Source organism: Pseudonaja textilis, chromosome 5, assembly GCF_049901715.1.
Source record: "Pseudonaja textilis isolate UNSWEBS1 chromosome 5, rPseTex1.2, whole genome shotgun sequence".
Classification (NCBI taxonomy): domain Eukaryota; kingdom Metazoa; phylum Chordata; class Lepidosauria; order Squamata; family Elapidae; genus Pseudonaja; species Pseudonaja textilis.
This window is the reverse complement of record NC_141994.1, coordinates 36536146-36561441: the sequence shown is the minus strand read 5'-3', so window position 1 is coordinate 36561441 and position 25296 is coordinate 36536146. Positions and strand designations below refer to the sequence as shown.

The following is a 25296-nucleotide window of genomic DNA, read 5'->3' as shown; positions in this document are numbered from 1 at the left end:
AAGTCTCCACCTTTCAAACACCTGCACCAATGTCCTTGATTCCCAGGGGAAATAATTTTATTTAGGCTACAATACCCCAGCCAGCTTTACCGCCCCCCACCCCGGCCCCTTTGCTCTAGGCTGTGTCAGTCCTGAAGCAGTGAGAAGAGAAACCTTCCTAAACAAAAGGATAGGACATTAGGTTAACATGTTCCATAATGTTAGTTAAGAATTGGTCTGTACATAATGGACCATATTAACCTTGTTAATATTTTGTTCAAGTGCTTTGTGATGAGTGGAATATTAGATATGTGAGAGAACAGGAATTGTCTAAAGGGGAATTTAAAATCAGTTCAGGGACATCCTTCCTTGTATCTGTTCAGTATTTATATAATTTCTTAAACAAAATGCTCCATTATAGTTCATTCTTTTTTGGTTAATTCTCTCATGAAGCTAAATAGCAAAGTATAAAATGTGGTAGGGGAAACACATTGTTTCTTTGAACACACCAACTTGTCAAGAGAGATATTTTAAACAAAGTATATCTATTTTAGAATGTACTATAATCTTTCTTAAGCTACAACAGTGCTTCAGGCTATTTAACTCCAAATATAAAGATTGAAATTAAATTCAGAATGAAATCAATATTCATAAACATTCACACTTCCACCCATAGACACACAGTGATAAATTCCTTCAGAAAAGAAGTATTAACTTACTCATTTTTCATACGTTCCTATCATATGGTCTGTAATTAAAAATGTCAATCCTCTAAGAGCTACATGAGTTCATTGCAAGTCTGGATTGTTAATGAGTCATCATAATCACTACATGAGGCAAGATGACATGTACCTTAACTGCATAGCTCCCAATTGTTCCAACATCTGTTGTAACAATGCAGCTGTTTGCTTCTCAGTGGTGACTGCTATCAATATCCTGAATAAAACATGTTACTTCTTTCAGATGAAAAGAAATGCCACAATTCCAGCACAGCTTTTAGGAACTTGAGACCCCCTGAATCTGTGTAATCAATCCTTTGGTTGTTCTTGCTTTTTATTAGTTCTGACGACCCTGTCCAACTGAGCTGCTTCCCAATCATTAGCCATAATATAAAAGCTTTTCAAAGGGGAGTTTTTGGATAAAGAAATGTAGTCTACCACTGAGCAAAAATTATTTGCTTCTATTTTGGTAAGAATTTCCAGAGCAATGTACCTAAAATAAAATTGAAAAGCTATTGCAATATAGATAAAACAAGCCAGAAAAATTCTAAGACACAGAAACTAAAAGGGCAGCAAAGTCTGAAGGTATCTTAAAAAAATACACGCTTAGCCTCCTGCCCTCTTCACATTGCAGCTTAACTAAGGAATTCCAGGTATAGTAGTGCTGGGTCTTGAATCTAGCAGTCCTCTTAATGCTAGGTCAGTTGATGATTCATTAGTTAGGATTTAATCCTGAAGGAAAGTGTTAGCCTTGATTTCTATTATGTAGTCTGGATGGTAGAAGACAGGGCGGTTTATCTGCTGCAGCTGACTTCATTGAGCTAGTCCATGTATCAGGAGGCTAGGACTGGATGGTAAGGAGGTTGAGTTCCTAAAATAGGAACTTCATCTTATCAGTCAGATGTCCCATCAGATGTTAACATTCGTAGCGCATGCTGCATTTGGGTAACTGGGATATTGTAGAAATGCTGTTAGTATATACTGAACCCTAATATTACAGAAGCAGCAACAGGATATTGAATTCCATATGATGATCAAGATCCTATCCCAGCTAATATGGATTTGATAATAAGTTTCAAGGAAGACGATGGTTTGAAATTATATACTTTAAGTTTCAGGGATAAATAACTGAGAATGATTTATCTATGAAAGCTGATGGCTGGTAAAAATATGTGAGGGAGCAAAGGACTTGTTAAAATGGTTTGATCCAGGAATTAGTTGATTTGTATGGTTTGATGCCCTTAATTTTTTTTCATCTACCTTTATACTTCAATGTTCTGGCTAAACTGTGGAATATCAGGAGCCCATGGATGGTTAACACTATTAAGTCCTCCTTTGACCGGAGGTCAAATATATTTAAATGAATGAAACATTGACTGTTGCATAAATAGATAGAGCACCCTTTCTATTATAAAATCTATTATTAAGGTCTTTGGGAAATATCTGCATGGTCAGTTGACAATATTTCTGGCTCACTAGAAATGCCCTTCAAAGTTGCTTCTCTACTAACACCGGTAGGCTACTTAGGAGTTCCAAACAGGAGGGTTTTTTAGTGGGAATTATCAGAAAGTAAATTGGACAATTCAGCAAGCCAAGTGTAAGTTCTTCATTGGATTATCACTTTCTAATCAATAATGGAAAAAATCTGGTGTAGATATTATTGTAGATTTTTCTTGTTCTTTATTCTTTCTTTTTCTTCAATGATTTATTATGTTGCTCTTATAGGAGGTATTTCATTTAAGTCTCATACTCAGTACCGAAAAATCATTGTTAAAATCATTATTTTATATCATTATCAATAATAAAGAATTGTTGGTATGCCATATTCTTCTTGGGCATATCTTACCAATATACATCACAAAGTCTCCAAATTAGCCTTTAAGAAACTAACTAAGTAGTTTATGATCTTTGAAATTATGTCATTTTATATAGATATTATATAATGTTTTATTAGTTTATTAAAATGCCTATGATTAATCACTTTAATTTTCCTGGGGTTCATATTTTTAATAATGATGCACTTCCTTACTTTAATGCATCCTTGCCTGTATTTCTCAAAGCAAGTTGTTCTATTTCCTGCACTCTTTATTACAACAACTTATAGAAAAAACACAGTGAATCCAACTCAGAAATATCTATTTTTTTCATACTCTGGACAGTAATGATTCTGAAGTAAAACAAAAAACAAAACTCGGTGCATTGTTGTATCTGCTTCACCTTTTGAACATTCCAATATAATTCACTAACAAAAGAGTTGGTATGCAGATGAAGGCTATTTCTTTATCATATTAACTAATAAAGAGCAAAATGAAATTTCAAGATTTAAAGACAGCATACCTAATATGCTTATTAAAACAATAAGCCAAAGGCAGCATGCTTTAAAACATACTAATAGCATGATGTAAATCATTGGGCTTAAAATATGATAATTTGGTTAATTGCATAGTTTAACTAGTGAACTCCATGACTGCCACAGCATTGAATATTTTCTTAGTCCAAATTTGATAACTGAGTAGTTATTTCACACTGAAAGACATAATTCCAAGATTTATCTTGTTAGAAATTACTGTTACAATCAATATATCTTACATTCTCCATTCTGTGTTCTTGCACTAAGAAAAGAGACATATAAATATCCACTTTGGAGGGGAAGATATATTTAACTATCATTTTTAATTTGTTTTTAGTTTCCAATTTAGTTCTAGTTATGACTCGTGTGCTTTAAAATAATAGATAGGACACCAAACCTGTGTTTCTGTCCTCTTTTTGCATAAGGGTATAACAAGCTACAAAGAGGTCTTCATTTTCCAACAACTTTTCAAAATGATCCAATGATTTATGGCTATCTGAGTACAGGAGTACACACTGTTTCATTGTAACAATTGAATTCCTTTGCCGAAACACCTTCAAGGAAAATAAAGTCCAGGTGCTTTTTGAAAAAACACCTTTGGGACAACCATGACTGGGATGACTTGAGAATCTTCATAGACCAGGGGTGTCAAACTCACATCATGATGTATTGGGACTTTTTTCTCCTTCACTAAATCGGACAGAGGGGGCAGCATGTGATGCATCCAGCCTACCGGCTGTGAGTTTGACACCCTTGCCATAGACACTTTACCTATATTTAAGAATGGTTCAATACATTTTGCTGCTTGAAGCAAAACACAAAATGGTGGCTTTTTATTTTAAGTGAGTTTTGTCCCATTTTACAACCTTTTGTGGCACATTTGTTAAGTGAATCATTGCAGCTGTAAAGTTAGCAACACAGTTGTTAAGTGAACCTGGTTTCCCCATTGTCTTTGCTTGTCAGAAAGTTGCAAAAGGGGATCACATGAGCCTTAGACGTCACAACTGTCATAAATATGAACCAGTTATCAAGCATCCGAATGTAAATCACACGTCCATGGGGATGCTGCAACAGACATAAATATGAAAAATGGTCAAAAGTCACTTTTTCAGTGCCATTGTAACTTCAAAGAGTCACTAAATGGACTGTTGTAAGTTGAGGTTTACCAGTATAGCACAGGAAGGTGAGACAAGAACAGTATCTGGCATATCAGCTCTCACTGTTTGCTGTATGAAATCTCTGGCTCATTTTCTTTTATAGGACTAAAGCAAATTTACTGTTCTATTTCACTGAGGAATAATAAAGCAGACTTTGAAATGTTTTGAAAATTAGCTGATGGCTTCCTAATTATCTGAACACCAGCAGGTTGTTTTACTTGAAGCAAACATTCAAGTTAATGAAGATATACAATTATGATGTATCATATGACTAAGTTATGGTATATTAAATTAAATCAGAAATTACTAAGACAGAATTAATTATTTAACATTTGATTACAGCTACAGGATGATACTTTGCAGCATACATTAATTCAGCTCATAGAAATAGAAACATCGTGATCTTTTGCTTTGTTGCCTAACAGCAAAAAATATGCAGTCTCTAGATTTGAACTGGCAAATCTCACATCTTAGCAGTAACAAAAACACCTCTTGTTTTTACCCTCTAAATCAGCAGTCACCAACCGGTGGGCCGTGGCCCACTGATGGGCTGTGAGAAAATTTTGGTGGGCCACAGAGAAATCTCACCCCCAGAGCACCCTCACAATTAATCCAGGCTGTGCAGAAACACAAGGCTGCTCAGCACACATGGCCTGCAGGAACCCTCCCCGCCCACTCACTCCTTACCCTGCAAACTTGTCTGCTAAATTGCTATTTTTCCTTTTTCCAACCATCATCTGTTCTGCTGTGCCAGGAGATTTAGATTAGCTAGAAAGCAGGAAATGGTTGGATTTCTTGCTTTCTAGCTAGTCTTTAGATCTTTGGCTCAGCACAGCCAACCTCCCTTAGGACTAAAAGTTTGCTTGCAAGCAAATTCAGTGCAGACTCACAGCAAGCACATTTGAGAGACTGAGCTAGCCAATGGCAGATAGATAGATCATTGAATGATTCTGTGAGCAACTCAATCTGCCTGCCTGCTTTGCCTGATTTTGGGTAAAAGTTGCTCTTTTTTTTATAAAAAATTCATTATTTACATGCATGGTGTGTTGTGAGTTAATTTTGTGAGTTTGCTTCCGAGCAAATTTTATGTGACAGACTGAGCTAGCCAATGGCAGATAGATAGATCTCTGAATGAATCTGTGATTCTGTGAGCAACTCAATCTGCCTGCTTTGCCTGATTTTGGGTAAAAGTTGCTCTTTTTTTAAAAAAAAATCAATATTTATATAAATATTTATAATATTTACATACAAGCCATGCCCAGCCAGTCACATGACCACCAAGCCACACCCACAAATTAGGCCACACCCACAGAACCATTGAGTGGTCCCTGGGATCTAAAATTATGAGTTTGGTGGTCCCTGAGGTCCAAAAGGTTGGCGACCCCTGCTCTAAATTACATTTGGAAATGAGGGACATTTTAAGGAAGAAATATTCAGAGATTTATTTGTGAAAATATTTGTATATCTTCTTATTGTAAACTTGGCACTGAATCTTCAGTCTGGCTTCAACATTTTGGGGCCACTATTTTATACATTTCTCTGGCTGGTGAATTTTAGGGTTCAGTCAAAAGCCAATTATGTTCCATAAGGTTATAATCTGTGAACTGTTTCATTACCCTGCACTGAAGCAACACTGTTGCCATTATGGGTTCACTGATTTATTTTTACTGTTAGGCCATAGGAAATTTTAAATGTTTTTGTATGGGGGAAATTTTCATCTAGATAGCGCATGCATTAAAAATAATCTGTGACAATTTATTCTGTGTATTCTCTGTGGCATTATCACTGATAATGACAACTTATATGCCTTTGATATATTTGAAGTATTTTGAAATTTCTCTCTTTAACTTGACTTGCTTTCTATCCAATGCCATTGCTGAATTCAGAAAATAAATCTCTTGTTTTTTTTAAAAAAAGCTATTCTCTTAGTGAGCTTGGCAGATAAATCAAAATATGAGCATCAAAAAGGAGTAATTGTATATCTCCAAAAGAGAAAAATGAAACTTCAAAAGAGAAGAAAAATGTTGGCATGACATTTGCAACCATGGTTTTCTACAATACAGATAAATACTGGAAATAATGTTTATTATCAAAATATGAGAAAAATCAGACCTGTTGATCTACTGACAGGTGATATGTAAATGTAATAAAGATGATAATATTTCATTATCTTATACTATTCATAGGCTTTGTTCTCACTTTCATGTATGGATTTCAGCTGGACAATCCTAGAAGCAAAGGATAATGCCACATAAAAGCTAATTGCTCTCTAATTAGCATTTCAATTTAATGGGCTTTGCAAAGTAAGAGACATGATCATCGCTCTAAGCCAAGGATGTCAAACTCACCACATCACGTTGCCATCATGTGATGTTTCTTGATGTTTTCCCATTCGCAGAGCTGGGTTGCACCTGCACATGAGGCATCCGGCCTGTGGGCCACCAGTTTGATATCCCTGCAGTAAGCCAAACATTTACCAGTTGCTAAAAGGATTGTTTCCAGAATGGCATAAGAAGTGAAGGAAAATGAAAGACAGAACCAAATGGGCTTCATTGAGTTAATTAGGCACATTTCACACAGCAATTAAGAATTGCAGTGGAGTTAGATTTTGAAGATATTTCATCTCTAAATTAAATAATGTTTGAATCAGGGGTGGGATTCTACCTGGTCGGATTGGTTCTATAGAACTGATAGTTTCGATTTTGTGCAGTTAGAAGAATTGGCACATTGTGCCACTGGCTGGCCCCTCCCCTCCCCTCCGCTCCCTGCCCACTCCTTACCTGGCGTGCATGCCATCCAACTTGCCTGCTGTTGTGCCTTCGCCTAATTTTTGGTAAGTTGCTATTTTTCCTTCCCCCCCAATCATCAGCTGTTCTGACTATCAGCTGTGCCAAGATATTTAGATTAGCTAGAAAGGAGGAAATCATTGGATTTTTTGCTTTCTAGCTAATCTAAAAGCAGAGCTGAACCTTCCTGAGGACTGAAGCTTCTATTTTTCAGTGCAGATTCAGGTAGCAGATTGTAGAAAGGTAGATCTCTGAGTGAATCTGTGATTCTGTGAGCAACTCAATCTGCTTGCCTTCTTTTCCTGATTTTGGGTAAAAGTTGCTCTTTTTTTGTAAAAAAAAAAATCAATATTTACATAAATATTTACAATATTTACATACAAGCCAAGCCAAGCAAGTCACGTGACCACCAAGCCATGCCCAATCAGCAAACCATGACCACCAAGCCACATGACCACCAAGCCACACCCACAAATTAGGCCATGCCCATAGAACCACTTTTGAAATTTGAATCCCACCCCTGGTTTGAATATTTAAAAAATTGAAATTCTTCCACATCTTAAAGGTGGACATCTAGTACCGGAGAAATACTGCCCAGACTTAGGTAACATAGGCAGTGTAGAAATCTTGTAAATAAAGAAATTGTTAGCAAAAGATACAGAAAGGTCCTTGGAGGTAGGTGTGATCAGGGCAGTGAAAAACTTCAAGGACATTAAAATTGGTAAAAGAAACACAAAACAAAAAAATGTTTTGACTTGTGGAAATTGCACAGATTATTAATTTTCTTTTCATCATTCTCTTTGTATACCTGCAGGTATATCAATACATGCATGAAACCATAAATGTTAGTGGCTGCCCCGAATTCCGTGCCAGGGCTACTGCCAAGGTAAGACACTTGTAGTTTAAGGAGGTCTATTCTCCACATGGCCTAGTAATTGACTGTGCGCGTGTATGTTTCAGGTTTTCGTGTGTACACTATAAGAACATTTAGACATCAGTGGCAGCCCAGAGTCTAGAACCAGTGTGCTACTTCCCAGGTAACAATCATACCGGCAAGTTCAACATTTGTGCTAATCCTGTAGTTTAAGAAAAGAGAATGCTGTATATGGCCAAGAGGCTTATTGGGCATGGGTGAGGGGATGGAGTGGATTGGAGTCACCTTCCAATCAAAGCTTCTACGTACTTGCAATTAAATACTGACCATTAGCACTTATGACTAATTTCTCTAATAGATTCTACTTATATAGTACTATGGCCAAAACTATAAGGCTGCCAGTTTCAGAAGTGCTTCGCATGTATTTCCTCAACAGAAAAGCAGCAGAAACTCCTGAAAAATCTGATTTTAGGTTAAAATGCTATAAAGCAGTGGTGGCATTCAGCCAGTTTGCACCAGAGCGGGCAAACCGGTAGCAAGAATTTGGCATGGATCACCAAACCTGTAGTAAGTTCTGGCTGGCAACACCCAGGCCTGGTCGCCCTCCTGCCCGATGCTCGCTTAACCGCCCGCCTGACATTCACCTAAGGTGTTTCTTTCTTTTTTTTCCCTCCAGACAATCAGCTGTAGATAAGATCAGCTGTGCTGGGATTCCCCTTGCTGAGGCCCAGGAAGGCAAAAAGGGAGTCCCCCCCGCTCCATTTTTTGCCTTCCAGAGCCCCAGAGGGGCCTTAGGGGAGCAAAAATGCTCCCCAGAGGCTCCTCTGAGGCTAGGAAGCTCCAAAAAATTGGTGGGGGCAGCAAAAAAGCAAAAAAAAAGCCACACCCACCCAGTCACATGGTCACACCCACCAAGACACACCCACAGAACCGGTAGTAAAAAAATTTGAATCCCACCACTGCTATAAAGGTCCTTATAAATGAATGTAAGCTCTCTCCATCAAACGAAATACTATTCTATGAAGTAAATCTGAAATTTAGTTTGCATTGCACAGAAATAAAAATTAGTAACAAAATAGGTATTTCTTCAAGAAAACAGTTCCCTTGTTTACTATTGATAAAACTTGAATGAATTTCAAATAGGTGTGTGGGGGAAGGGGTGGGGAAATATAAAATGCAACATTCGTAACTTAATACATACTACTACAGAACAACCGTTATGTGCAAGCAGAATAATAAAAGTTATTCTTTTTTTCACACTACAGCCAGCATCAGAATTATATTAATTTTAAATTGAGATAAGCTATGGAGGAAAAATACTGAAGCCATATAGTATACTTAACATTAAATATATTGAAGCTAATTAAGATATTTAAGTAATATTTTTTCATTTGCTTATTGGGTAGATTTCTTTTATTCTAGAGCAGGGCTGTCAAATTCCTGGCCCACCAGCCAGATGTGTCACATGTTGGCCACACCATGCCCAGTTTAGCAAAGGGGGAAAAAGTCTTGATATGTTGCGTGACACTGCCGTGACAACACGAGTTTGACACCCCTGTTCTAGAGGGTATTGACCTAATATAAATGCTACAGATATTAATTTATTTGAGTCTAGAAAGATGTATTTAAATTGTTTAACTTCATGTAATATAGTGAAGTTAAAAATTATCACATGGCATACTTAAAATTCTCAAGAAGGTCTTCATTCTCGTTTCTTATTCATATGGAACAGGAGGATTGTACAGCTAAGATTCAATATTACAGTATTTCCTGGTTATTTCTGGGCTGTCTGCATTGCATTTTCCTTACGCATTTATGTCTGGCATGCATGATGACAAATTTTGCACGTTAACATATCCTGTATATATAACTAAAGTGTACATTCATGCTATCAAAATCCATCCATTAAATGCGATCCTAATGAAATTTAGCTATCCCTTTCCTCTAGGACAGGGGTAGGGAAACTTGGCTCTTTTATCATTTATGGACTTCAACTCCCAGAATTCCTGAGTGAGCCATAAAAGGTTCCCCATCCCTGGCCTACTGGTTTTTCAGTTGTGGGGGAAATCAATTTTTGACTTGAATGGGACTGTTTAATATACAAATGTAGGACATATTCAGCTCAATACAGAAATTTAAACTGAACCAATTTGACTTTCAAATCATCAAATTAAATTCTATTAATTATTCAGATTGGATCAGAGCCTATCTTCACACCCTACTGCCTAGTCTCATATAGTTCAGTACATATGCTCTCTCCTGTTTAAATCAATGAAAGAGTTAATTGAGTATACTCTGTTTTATGTTTCAATAAGTCAAATTGCTCAGAAATGTGGTGCACTCTGATAAAAAGTTGCTAATTTCACAATTTAAATTTGTTTTCGAAAATTGCACTCCCCTCCCTAAAGTTAAATTAAATTAAAACCCCTATTCAGGTTGTGCTTCTACTGATCCTTTTAGCTACTGTTAAAATTTAAGAAACCTTTAACATTATGTTGACTATATGTTCAAAGCTTTCATATTTTAAAAGATAATTAAACTTTATAATACTGCTGCATGTTCCACTGCAATATAAAGGACTCTAGTATGCATATGCCTCTTCAGCCTTAAGAATTGCTTTGATTTTCATCTCATCATTCTGCTTAACCAAGTATTCAATAAAAAGTTTTTTTTAATTCAGAATGAAGAAAAGCATCTTTTGAAATCTGCTTACATTGGAAGCAAATGTGTTCAAAATAGCCAATAAGAATTAGAATACATATATGCATACTAATCATACCATTCCCTTTTCAGAAAAGGAAATTTATGTTGCAAGTATTAGTGTCTAGAGTGAATTGGGGATCATCTGCTAGAGAACATAGAATTATTTCCATTTCCCTGTAAAAGCTACTTACAGGTAAAAATCTAAAAACATCTAATGTTTACTCCTGAATTTCCCTTTCAAAAAATTCTTTAAAAAGTTCCAATGAGCATATTGTACATGGAACTGAGACCTTGAGATTTAAGCATTCCGATCCTCAAAATAATACCACTGGGATATAACTGTATGCAGATGTCTTGGGTACAGCAATATTGCATTTTATTAATTTTTTTTAATGAAGCAATTTAAAAAACAAATTTTAAAGCATCATTCTTATGAATACATATTTGAAACAAATGAGAAGAAGTGCTCCTAACTGTATTCATAATATGTTTAATAAATGCACTTTTTCCCCCCTAGGCAACAGTTGCTGCATTTGCAGCTAGTGAAGGGCATTCTCACCCCCGAGTGGTAGAACTGCCAAAGACGGATGAAGGCCTTGGCTTTAACGTAATGGGAGGAAAAGAACAAAATTCTCCTATTTATATTTCTCGCATAATTCCTGGAGGAGTAGCTGAGAAGCATGGAGGACTCAAACGGGGGGACCAGCTGCTTTCTGTTAATGGAGTGGTAGGTGAACACATTCCGATTTTATTAATTCTGCTTATTAAACTGCTTCGGACTGGTGGGGGAGGGAATCTGGATGACTACTGCAGTATTTTTGCTGTCTTCTAGTACTATCCAGAATTTTGTAACCCAGATCTGGCAGTTCTAGTGTGCAAACAAAAGAATAAATTGATACAAATTTGTTGCTTAAAAGTAACCACTTTCAGAAACCTTTGGAGAATTTTTTAGTCTCCCCTTGACATCTTAGTTTGCAAGTGACTATTATTCAACAAGAAATCCAGAGGGAGGTTCCACCATGCAATTGCCCAAGTAGCGTATATTAGTACAGGTGAAACTCAAAAAATTAGAATATCGTGCAAAAGTTTGTTTATTTCAGTAATGCAACTTAAAAGGTGAAACTAATATATGAGATAGACTCATTACATACAAAGCAAGATAGTTCAAGCCCTGATGTGTCATAATTGTGATGATTATGGCTTACAGATCATGAAAACCCCAAATCCACAATCTCAAAAAATTAGAATATTACATGCAATCAATAAAACAAGGATTATAGAACAATATCAGACCTCTGAAAAGTATAAGCATGCAGATGTACTCAGTACTTGGTTTGGGCCCCTTTTGCAGCAATTATTGCCTCAATGTGGCGTGGCATGGAAGCTATCAGCCTGTGACACTGCTGAGGTGTTATGGAAGACCAGGATGCTTCAGTAGCGGCCTTCAGCTGTTCTTCATTGTTCGGTCTCATGTCTCTCATCTTTCTCTTAGCAATGCCCCATAGATTCTCTATGTGGTTCAGGTCAGGCGAGTTTGCTGGCCAATCAAGCACAGTAATCCCACGGTCATTGAACCAAATTTTGGTGCTTTTGGCAGTGTGGCAGTGTGCAAGTCCTGCTGGAAAATGAAGTCAGCATCCCCATAAAGCTCATCTGCGGAAGGAAGCATGAAGTGCTCCAAAATCTCCTGGTAGATGGCTGCATTGACCCTGGATGTAAGGAAGCACAGTGGACCAACACCAGCAGATGACATGAGTCCCCAAATCAACACAGACTGTGGAAACTTCCCTGTGGAAGTTTCTGTGGACTTCAAGCAGTGAAGTTTCCCTGTGGACTTCAAGCATCTTGCAATGTGAGCCTCTCCATTCTTCCTCTAGACTCTGGGTCCTTGGTTTCCAAATGAGATGCAAAAGTTGCTCTCATCAGAAAAGAGGACTGTGGACCACTGAGCAACAGACCAGTTCTTTTTTTCTTTAGCCCAGGTAAGGCGCTTCTGATATTTGTTGTTCAAGAGTGGTTTGACAAGAGGAATATGACATTGAAAGCCCATGTCCAGGATCCATCTGTGTGTGGTGGCTCTTGATGCACTGACTTCAGCCTCAGTCCACTCCTTGTGAAAGTCCCCAACACTTTTGAATCGCCTTTTACTGACAACCTTCTCCAGGCTGCGGTCATCCCTGCTGCTTATGCACCTTTTTCTTCCATACTTTTCCCTTCCACATAACTTTCTATTAGTGTGCTTTGATACAGCACTTTGGGAACATCCAACTTCTTTTGCAATTACCTTTTGAGGCTTTCTCTCTTTATGGAGAGTGTCAGTGATGGTTTTCTGCACAACTGTCAGGTCAGCAGTCTTTCCCAAGATTGTGTTTCCTACTGAACCAGACTACTGAAGGCTCAGGAACCCTTTGCAGGTGTTATGGCTTAATTAGCTGATTAGAGTGGGATACTATGAGCCTAGAATATTGAACCTTTTCACAATATTCTAATTTTCTGAGATTGTGAATTTGGGGTTTTCATGAACTGTAAGCCATAATCATCTCAATTATGACAAATCATGGCTTGAATTATCTTGTTTTGCATGTAATGAGTCTATCTCATATATTAGTTTCACCTTTTAAGTTGCATTACTGAACTTTTGCACGATATTCTAATTTTTTGAGTTTCACCTGTATATGATTTTATTTATAGTTTAGTAGTTGAAATGAGTTTTTATTTCCGACACAGAAGGTATCATAGCAAAATGAAGACTGTCATCCTCTTTATCCATTGTACATAAGAAAAATGTTTTGCATACAGAAAGTGAAGCATGGCTATTGGCCATGTTATTAATGTTAAAAGCCTCCATCCCCTACCTTTTTCACAATAATGCTTTAATTATTGAACCAGCAAAGTCTGTCCACAAAGATTTTGCAAGTACTAGAATTCAAATGGCCTTAGTCTAACCCAGGCTCAGTTCATTGATGTTGAGAGATAGGAAGCATCAAACTTAAAAACTTCGATCGTGACAAGTCCCTAATTATATAAATGCTTGATGTTAGCTTCAGATGCACATATTGATTGATTTATACATGGAGCTTTTGTATCTATATTCCTATACCAATGCTTCGAACTTTTAAAGTTACGTATTGCAAATTGACAACTGAACTGCCTTCACACCATTTCTATTCTGAAAGACAAAGAAACACAGATGATGCTCAAAGATGCACATGGTGGTTTATGCCTATCCCACAGTAAATATGTTCTTGGTGCCGCTTCAAAGCATTGTCATTTTGCACCTTTTCTATGGCGCTTGTCCTATGGAATAGTGTCTCCTCTGAAATATGGATAGCCCAGACTCTGCTGGCCTTTTGGAAAGCTGGCTCCTCTCCAAGCATGAGAGTTAGGTTGTTAATGGGGGAGCTTTGGCAGGAGTGTGTGGTGTTTAATTTGGGGTTATGGTAGCTCATGCGATTAGGACACTGATTCAAAAGACCACTAAGAGGTTGACAGCTTCAAAGTTTGAAACCCAGGAGTGAGCCACGTGACAGAATGAACTCCCATCAATTTGCCTTAGCTCCTGTCCACCTAGCAGTTCGAAAGCATGCAAATGCAAGTAGATAAATAGGTACCACGTTGGAGGGAAAATAATAGGCACATGAAAGGAGCCTCCTCGAACATCCTTGTGGCAACAGTGACATCACCAGCTAATTCTTTCAACCTGGAAGCCCCTTAGTAGGTGCTACCAACACAAATGTAGAAGTAGTAGTAGAAGTGTTTAATGGTTGTGGTTTTACTGAGGTTCAGTGCTGTTTGGGCTGATTTTTTCTTCCTGTAATGAAATTCTTTGTTATTATTATGTTTGTAACTTAGATTTTATTGGCTAGAGAGGGAGCCATATAAGTAGGATAAATCAATATATCATGACTGAAGGTGAATATACATGTTCCAGGATAATGCTGCAGGATCCAGTCTGAACTTGGAAGGTGGGGGATTGATAGCACAAGCAAACAACCAACAACTTAATTGCCAGCTATCAGATTGAATCCTGCAAATAAATATATCACACATTTTTTCTACTTGGAGGATTTTGATGTTGCAGTTCCAGCTTGGCCGATTTTGCCTTTCTTTTTCCTTTCCCATTAAGAAATGCAATAGCAATAATAATAGCACTTAGACTTACATACTGTACCACTTCACAGTGCTTTACAGCCCTCTCTAAATGGTTATCAATGTCAGTATATTGCCCCCAATAATGTGGATTCTCATTTACCAACCTCGGAAGGATGGAAGGCTGAGTCAACCTTGAGCCAGTAAGATTCAAATTGCCAAACTACTGGCAGCCGGCAGTCAGCAGAATTAACCTGCAGTACTGCATCCAAACTACTGCACCACTGAGGCTCTTAGCAACAGAATTATATAAATACACCTTACAGTAGCTACTTCCTTAGGGTCTGAAATGTTAGAGAGGGGGACAGGCTTAACTACAGATTCCAAAACTATAGTTGGGGAGGCCTAGTGGGACCAGGTTCACCCATGGTATAGTTTTTTTCTCTCTTACTCATAGTTCTAAAGCTGAAAGCCTCTTGCTTTTTGCTGTTTTTAAACATTCCACAACCAGAGTGTGGAAGGAGAACATCATGAGAAAGCAGTGGAACTTCTGAAGGCTGCTAAAGACAGCGTGAAGTTGGTGGTGCGTTACACTCCCAAAGTTTTAGATGAGATGGAAGCTCGCTTTGAAAAACTGAGGACAGCTCGGCGCAGACAACAGCAACAGTTGTTAATTCAGCAGCAACAGCAGCAGCAAAATGCACAGCAGAATCATATGTCATAGGTGCGTGTTTATCTGTCTTATTTTCAACTGGTTTTTTCTTTAATTGAATTGTTAGATATTCAGCTGCCTCACTTACAGACACACATATTCCCCCATTTCCCAATGTCATAATTAATAAATAATTCAGTGACTAAAACATCTGTTTTTGATTTAATTGTTTATTCTGTTGTGTATAATAGGGGTCCCCAAACCCCGGTCCATAGCCCATTGGGAACCAGTCCGCACAAGTGGCAGGTGAGCACAGGAAGCTCCATTTGCACAAGTGGCATGCGCACGCAAAAAACATCCCCTCTCTGTTGTAAGGGGGAGTGGAGCAAATAATGCCATGTGTACTATGACATTATTGTGAAAATGATGCAAATCATGTTATTTGTGTCCATTCAGTGATGCAGCTCATGCCAATTATATAATTCATGTTATTTGTTCAATGATTTCATAATATCCATCTAGATAGGAAAGCTTATACTAGCTGCCTATACCAGGGGGGTCAAGCTCAAGGCCCAGGGGCCAGATCCAGCCCATGGGGTACTTAGATCTCACCCTTGGTGCCACTCTAGAAACAGTGAAGGACCATCCCATGGTGCCATTGACAGCAAAAAGCCTGTTTTCACTGGCAAAGCACTTGGGCCACCACAGGCACCTCCAACACAAGTGATGTCAAGATGGCCACACCCACCCTGATCATACACACACCGGCCCCTGAGATAAAACACAACCTTGATGCAACACTCAATGAAGTCGAGTTTGATACATCTGGCCTATACAGTCTAAATCCAGGCATTATAGTGCTTTAAAAAAATCTAATTGTTTCTAATATTAAGCTGATACTGCTAATTTTTATGCATATCTATTTTGCTTTTAGATTCACAATTACAATTATAATTATAAGGGCTTTTTAAAATTAAACCACGATTTTCAATTACATGTAATCCCCATTTTAATTCCACCTTCATTATTCAAGGCAGCAAACAAATAATATTTCTTCCTTCTCCTATTTTCACCACAACCACAATCCTGTTAGGTACATTGGTCTGAAAGAGGCTGATTGGCCCAAAATCAGCCAGCTGGCTTTTATGCCTAACCTGGGACTGGAACTGTTAGCTTCTAGGCAGATGCCTTAATCATTAGACCAAACTATATGATATATTAAAATTAATAATAAAAAAAGAATTGCTCTAATTACTACTGCAGTACTGCCAGATGTTTTGTAAAGTTAGCCAATACATGCATTTAAAAATAATAATAATAATGAGAAATTAAAGCAATTGAGAATGTCAGTCCATTTATGCTTTTGACGGTTTATATACTTTTGTTGTTTAATTATAGATGGCTATCAAGAAAGACTTTCTAAACCAAGAATGTAACAACTTAATAACAAAGCTGTGCTTTGTATTCCAACTTTACAATAAAGAGCAACAGCAACTGTGTTCACCAGCAAACTGTGCAAAATTACAATAAGAACAGTTTGGGAAGTCAGCAGCATAATAAACTCTTCATGTGATTTTTCCCAGAATTGAAGTCCTAGGATGAAAAAGGGTTATTTGAGTCTTTTGTATGGTAAAGTTCTCATGATGACAACTTGTTAACAAAATTCAAGAATATTCTGAGAAATCACATTCATTATGTATGTGTGTTTGGCCCAATTCTGTATCCTTTGCAATGAAACTCAAATGAGAATTTGCCAAAAAAGTGTAAGATGGGCAAATGAATTCCATATCTGCATGTTTCCAAATGAATTCCATATCTGCATATCTGCATCTTGCATAATAGTTTCCTTCACAATCATATAGAGTTGTTGCATCCAAATTATCATAATTTTCCATTTTTCCTTCTCCATGATTCTCTTTTTCCTAAAGTTATAATTGTTTGTTGATTAGTCAATTGAACTGATGAGGTGTGGGATGGAAAGGAGATTATTAATTACTTTTAGAGTGATTACTTATCAACTCATGGGTGGTAGGTGCTATCCTAAAGTAATAATCCATATTCCCTCTTACATAAGAATATGTAAGGGAGAAATGGTGATAGTAAGAAGGAATTATGATGTTTCTGCTGCAGTGCAAAGTATGTCACAAGTTTAAACTGTTTGAAACATATGTGATTTCATACATGTGTATGATTCTTACCTGAAACCTACATATTTCAAACAGTTTAAACTTGTGGTATAGTTTGCACTGAAGCAGAAACATCATCATTTCCAGTCAGAAGACTAAAGACAATTCCAAATTGTCTTTAGTCTTCTGACTGGAAATTCTGGAAATTTCAGTTATAATACACTTGGCGAGTGTTTGATTGGAGATAACTGCTATACTTTTGAGACAATCTTACAGAACTCAAGAAGGCTTAGTTTTGAATAAATACACATAGTAGGCCAGGCCTACTATGTAGGCCAGGAGTGGTGCAGTGGCCTAGAGGTAAAGCTCTCGCTTCACAATCAGTAGGCTGTGGATTCAATCCTTGGTAGAGGCAGGTATTTCTCTCTGCCAATGAGAATATATCTGCTGAACAAAACTCTGCATTGGCAAAAGGAAGAGCATCTGGCCATTAAACACTCTGCTAGCTCCATTCAGTTGCCCAGATTCCACCCCGAAGGGGATTATAGGGTCATTAAAAGATGATGATGATGATGATGGTGATGACGACGACGACATAGTAGACCAGGCCACATAATCACACTTAGCCTTAAGGTAAGATTCTTTTTTTGTCACAGAAATGAAGGCATTCATCATCGAGGCACTATGCATCACTTCTGGATTTCCGGCATGCCCATTACCAGAAAGAGGCTTGAGGGGTAATCTTTCCAGCTAATAAATGGGCCATGGTGAATTTGAGATGCAAGACAAAGTAAAGCTACGCGGTGGCCTAAATCCACTTCTTTATAAGTGGGTTGTGTTCCTTTTGCTTCAAAGGGTTGCTTCAAGCTTAGGACACTAGCAAAGTTAAGCAGCCTTTTCACAATTGGATAACCTCACCCTGTGGTATTAGAGTGCAAGTCATATGCAAAAGTTATGCAGATGTAATCAATTAATTAATCAAGTCATCAAGTAAAATGTCTTTGATTTGATGGAGTCCTTATTTGTATGCCATTCCATTTGTAGATAAAATTCTTATTCCTGGAGAATAATACCAGGAACAAGTTTAATTCTATCTTTTATGACAGTAAAATTAGAAAACTGTATTTTTGAACATAGGCATTCCTATTGTATCTATCATAGTTATATCACTGAATCTAAACTAAGTATACAGTATATTGATAAGATATATATAGAGAGATACGGTTATCTAATATATATGCATATGTTGTCAGAATATATTTGTTTCAGATGTAGGTTCTATACTTAGTATATTGCAAACATTTTTGAGATGATGTTGAAATAACTAATGGTATCTCACAATTTTATCTATTTTTGCAATATATTTATTTCTGATGTTGTTAGATTTAGTACTAAAACATATAGCAGAAACTTCTTTTTGTGTAACAATGCAGCTTTCCCAATGTGGTATGCTTTAGATGTGTTTGCATTACAAGTCCCAAAATTTCTGGCTAATATAGCTACAGGTACTTTGGAATTCTGGAAGAGACAATCTTAGCTTTTCTAGAAGGCACCATCTTGTGTGACTTAGCATACACGACTCCTGTGCATATTACAGCTGGATAATTGATTTAAACAAAGCTCTATTATTATTAACTAATTTTATTATCAAAGTGAGAAGCTATGTGCACCAAAGAGGCACAAATGTTTGTGATGTAATGTTAACTTTAGTTAAGTAAATGAGTTCAATATCTGACTCCATTCATAGGTATACAATTCAATTATTTACGTTATGCATACTGTCTCTGACTTAGTTGGATATGTAGCAATACATTTTTAGCAACAATATTAAAATCATTTGCACAAAGTCAGTTGGATTAAATCATTTCAATATCAGGGGTGGGTTTCTACAGGTTCTGTCCACCTCTGTAGAACCGGTAGCTCTGAAGAGCAGCAGACATAGAACCAGTTCTATGTCTGCTGATGTTTTTGCCCATCTGCCCCCTGGGTTCTTATCTGATCTTTATTTCCTGATTTTTCAACTTCAGCTGCCAAATGAGGCACAGCTGCAGTTTAAAAAGCAGGAAAAGAGGGTTGTTTCAAAGGCTACTTCTCTGCATGCAGCGTGCTGTTGATGATTTCCAGGCGCGCGCTCGCAGCTTTCATAAATCACCAAACCTTGTAAATCCCAAACCGGTAGTTAACCCTGTCATATCCCACCCCTGCCCTCTATACATTGAAATATGATGTTGTCAGCTATCCCTATTTCCTTTTCTAAGGAAAAAATTTTCTGTTGCAATGTTACAAGGATCCCTGTTCTACCCAGCAGAGCAAAACAAATGAACTCACAGGAATTGAAAAGTCCTAATAAATAATGAAGAAAGTTAGGAAACCATAGCCCAACAATTCTAGAGAAGATTACACAGAACATAGAAGTGACATTCAAATACTTTTGCACATTTTTCTTGTTCTTGCCTTATGTCATAGACTCCTGTTCGGTCTGGGAAGGCCAATTTCTATGTGCTCTTGTTTTTGTAGGGACAGACTTGGTGTCATATTATTTACTGACTGTGTGAGAACTAATTCTTAATACCAATAACATGCAGGACAATGTTTTTATTGTTGCACCAGGAACTAATAACACTATATTTGTCAGTTTGTGAGAATAAAATGTATCTTTAAAATCCTTCCCATCCCTTTGTTGACTGAAAATCAATACCTGATGTTTGATTTGAACCTTTCCTCTTAGAACTAACTCAATCAGTAGTTCAGATGAAAATTCAGAACACCGGGTTCTCTTTCTCAAGATTAGGCCATTCTGTACTGAGAATAAGAGTGGATAGAAATTGAACATGCATAGTGAGACCACTTTAAATCAAAAATTCAACAACAAAAATCCTACCTATCTCAAATATACTGCATCCCCCAAGTAGATTCTAGTATCATATCACATTTGCTACACAATAAGTAATATGGAAGGTGTTCAAGGGAATTTCAACTGAACCGTTGCTCTGTTGTCCTTGTATGTACAGATCTCTGAACTATACAGCATCTAGATAATGGTTGAAGCTTTAAAAATTATAAAAAACTAGTAAGAGGCTGTCTCTGTTAACTTGCAGAAAAGTTCAAGAAATGCTTCAGACAAATGCTTATCTGTTCGCCCAACCACCTGGTATTTGGAACATAGTGCCTAAGTATATAAAAGATGCTTGACCTCTATAACCACATGCTAATCCAGTTTAACTTAGGATATTAGGGGATCCAATATTAGGGTTTATTAGGTTTATAGAAGAAGAATTGACTAAAAAGCACAGTGTCTTAAAGTCAGATTCTGTTTATTGATTATATTATAAAAGTAGAGAAAAATGGCTTGATGATAAAGTGTTTTATAGATCAAATAAGGGGCGATAACAAAAAAAATTAATTACAATGGTATAAGAGAATAAGAAATGGTTAATGGATCCATGAAGAAAATGAAGAGCGTCAATGGACTATATGTTTTAGTTGTATATTTATAGGTTTATGTTTTTGTATGTTTATGTAATAGGCTTTTAAAAATCAAAATATATACCTATAAGTTCAAAAGCATTAAATGTCCTGTGGAAAGACTACTAAAAATATCATTTTCCTAAAATAATTTCTAAAAGTTGATGCTGGGATTTTCAAACTATAAAATGCCAGAAATAATTGAAGTTATGGTAAGCTAATATTGAAATTTTAAGATTAGGATTTCCTATTCCTTTATATGAAGACAGTCAAAGTTCATTCACCCATTTTTGTACATAAGCTATGAAATGTATATTCAAATACACAATCCTATTACTAATAAAATGTATTAGCTTTATGAAAATCTAACACAAAATACATAATTGTGTAAAATTATATATTATTACAATGGTGTTTGAACAATGAAGCTATATTTTCCAGCCTTAAATATGTAATGTATTTTGGATTTACTTATTAACTGTGTTGTACCTCATGAAATATTTAACATTTGAACTATACTGGATTAGTCAAATTGTAGGTGTATGCAATGCAACTGTTGAAAGCAGATTTCCACACCATAGTCTTTAGCACTGCCCTTGTATTACCAACTTTAAATGTTACATAGTGGGTTGGGGAACCTTGCTAACTTGAATAGAGTTTCATTCTCAAAAGAGGTTTCTATCCTGGTTCATTTTCTCTCTCTCTTCATCTTAGCCTTGCCAATTCAGTCTTGGGTTGAATTCATACACTGTGACTTCTCTGATTAAAGTATAGCAACATGATTTGTGAACTCTATGATATTATTTTCTGTTGTCTGAATCAAATCACTATGGCAGGTGTGTCAAACTTGATTTCATTGAGGGTCACATCAGTGTTGTGTTTGACCTCGGGGGGATAGAGTGGTTGTGGCCTGGGTGGGTGTGACTAGCTCAACATCACTCAAGTTGGGGGTGCACAAGTGCTCTGATAGAGAAAGCGGGCTCCTGAGCTCCATTTTTGGCTGTGATGGTCTCCTGCAACCCTCTGCCAGTTAAAACGGAGCTCGGGAGGATCCACGTATGGCTCTCCTGAATTCTGTTTTCACTGGCAGAGGCACCGCGGGCCAGTCCTTCGCTATTTCCAGGGTGACCCTGCAGGCTAAATCTAAGCACTATGCAGGCCAGATCCAGCTCCTGGGCCTGGAGTTTGACACCCCTGCATTATGGCATATCATACTTAAAACAGACTATAGTCTAGAAAAAAATGCCAAATTGACTTCTAGGATAGCTTTTTGATGAGGATGGAAATACATTAATGCTCAGTTCCATCAACCCATTGCGAGTGTGTGTGTTATACACATATGCACACGTATGCACCATATATGCATGAATAGATATATTCAGCAAGAGAGAAACCATATAAACTAGTTTCATTTTCCAGATCAATTACATAAGAACTATACAACTTCTTCTCTGTATTTAAAAAAACCTCTTATATTATGAAAAAACAAGTTAGATAAATGCTGTTGTAAAAAAGAAAGTATGTAAATACTGTCATTCTTGTCTAAATAATGAATATCAACATTTTTTAATCAAGATTTAATAAATTATTTACAGAGAATGCTCTTCTCCTGTTTCAATTGCTCTCGAATAATAAGCTTATACCATCCAGAAATATCCAAGTTTTGTGAGGTACAAATGATGTCCATGATCTCGATGAGTTCAACCTTCATTAACTATTACCTGTTAACTATTAATTGTAGCCACAGTAACCACAATAGCCGCTATATGTGCGAATTGGCTGACAGGAACGAGCAACAGCTGATGTGGTCTGACAGCTCGCTTTTATATCACTCGCTGTCAGACGGCTCAGCCAATCAGAATGAACTTCAGTTCCCGCTCAGCTCAGCAGAACGTAACACCCCTTCCCACCAGTCAAGTGCATGTGTAGCCATTTAGATAGGCGGGGCGTTGTCTAGTCCAGCTGGATCTACGCAATTTGGCTTGCCGAGCCATCGGAGAATGATCGCTTGCAAGGCTTGCAGACGATGATGGAGACATTGTTGGACCCTTCTCCTCATCTGACTCGAATGCAGATGGAGGAACTTCTAAAGGTAGGTTGCCCTCTCATGGCGGAGTCTGAGGTCTCTCACTCCGCATACTAGTTGATCAAGCAGCATGTCATCTTGCCCTTTAAACCCGCATTGTAATGCTGCCGTTTGGAAAGCCACCATATACATACTGATGGTCTCCCCTTCAGCTTGTGCCCGTCACCTAAAAGTGTGCTGTCTAGCAATTCGAGTGGGCTTGGGGGCATAATGGTTACTCAGGATTTCCTGAAGGGCTTCCCAGGAAACCTCTTTAACTGATTGTGGTGCCAATAAAGCGGTGGCAGTGTCGAAGACAGCTGTCCCACAGAAACTTAGGAAATAAGCTTTTTTTCTGTGATTCGATATGTCTGCCAAGTCCACAGCATCTAGAAAACACTTGAATCGGTTAATGTATGAATACCACATCTCCGTTGTAGGGTAGAAACACGGGTACGTTGGAGGGAAGACATCTCGTCAGCTGGCTGAGGTAACTTCATGGTGCGAATCTTTGGAAGTTTTGTGTGCCTTCACCACATTGATCCCATCCTCATCGCCAGTTTTGTGAGGTACAAACGATGTCCATGATCTCGATGAGTTCAACCTTTATTAACTATTAACTGTTAACTAGTAACTGTAGCAGCGATAACCTCAATAGCCACTATATGTGCGAGTTGGCTGACAGGAACAAGCAGCAGCTGATGCAGTCTGACAGCTTGCTTTTATATCGCTTGCTGTCAGACGGCTAAGCCAATGAGAACAAACTTTGATTCCCGCTCAGCTCAGCCAAATGTAACACTAAGCATGGCACATTTTCCTTCTGAGAGTATTTTAAAGAATTTGTGAATTGTACTTAGCAATCTTTAGAGTACATCTCTTTCAGATAAAATGTAGAAATTCAAACTTTCCGCTTTTCCACATCAAATTTGGGTATGAAATCTACAGAACATTAAATTATAACTACACTGAAGACAAAGGGAAAAATAGATTTTCTATGAAGCACTGGAAGAAATTAGGTAATAAAATCACTTGCATAGAACGAGAACATTACATCATATTTGTTGATTGTGTATTCGTACTTTTAGATATATCAACATTTGGAATAGGAAAGAAAACTATATTTATTCTTATCATGCTCCTCTTTCCACATCTTTGAACCTGGACCTCAACTTTGGAGCGACATATTGCCCTTAAACTCTGAAAATGTCTTAATTTAATTTCCATACCTTTAGCTTATTAGATTTCTTTCCTTGTCCAAATACTCATAACGACAATTTTTAGCAAGCAGTTTTTAATTTTTAATTAAAACAACAACAAAAAACAAAAACATCTTTCACATAGATACTTATACCATATACTGAACATCTCTAGATCAGAGAGAATATGAAAGACCATATTGGGATTTATAGCTGATCAGATCAATGTGATAGAGTTTAAGTTAGTCACAGGTAAAACCATCACCAGAGTTCCACATAGCCATCACCACCAAGTGCCCTATGAAGAAAGCTGGCAGTAGCCTTCACAAGAGTGTCTTCACCTTCATTCTTCCCCCTCTTTCTGCCTAGTTAGAGAGAGCCATTGCCCCCGAAAGCTAGTGGCAAGTATATTATTCCTTTGTACTTAAAATGGATTGTTTTTATTTACAATTGTTTATACGGTCCACTGAAAAAGCTCCCTTTGGGTGTCTATTATTCCTAAAGGAATAATAATGCTATTTATTCCAGTATATCATTGATTATAACAAATTATTCTAGTCTTTTCAGTGAATCTGTGAATGCTTAAATTTGGATGTCACCCACATTTAAACCTAAGGTCAAACTTAGAAAATAACAATTAAGAGAAAATGTGAGAAAGAAATTGAAACTAGAACATTAGTATTTATGTGATGCACACTTGTAGAAAGTGTACGAAAAGCCACACTTTGCTTGCTCAGGCTGATCAATGTAGTCCCTCCTTATTACACTAAATTACACAAATTTCAGATACCTGTTTTAAATCTCACTGCACAGGTGGTACCAAATTTCACATATATATTAACCCTAAATTCTAACACAATGTTAACAGGTAAATTCTCTGATATGTTCCAAAAACAGGCAGAGCCAATTGTATTTCTAACTTACTTTACAATGAGAAACAAGTAATAAGTTAAAATTCCCAATGCTTCACAAAATATTATTTTTCAGTTTTATGTTATGTTGTATCTCACATATTTACATGTTCATCTTTACAAAGACATCTGTTTGCCAGGTGGCAGAGTGGGATCAGAAACATCTAGGTTGTCCCCAGACAATCTGCTAGCTACTTCACTGCTTCATTTCCACACAGACTAAA

At 37.2% G+C, this 25296-nt stretch overlaps 1 protein-coding gene across 2 annotated transcripts in view; it reads left to right on the top strand.

The window, feature by feature from the left end:
- Positions 1-18002, top strand: part of LIN7A (lin-7 cell polarity scaffold A) — a 29553-nt gene extending 11551 nt beyond the window's left edge. For both annotated transcript variants that reach the window (XM_026702551.2, XM_087934507.1), the window contains 4 exons: positions 7806-7877; positions 11086-11295; positions 15169-15381; positions 16708-18002. In XM_026702551.2, the coding sequence (XP_026558336.1) occupies positions 7818-7877; positions 11086-11295; positions 15169-15381 (483 nt within the window). In that variant the 5' untranslated portion in view covers positions 7806-7817 and the 3' untranslated portion in view covers positions 16708-18002. The remainder of the gene's footprint in view (positions 1-7805; positions 7878-11085; positions 11296-15168; positions 15382-16707) is intronic.
- Positions 18003-25296: the final 7294 nt, after the last annotated feature.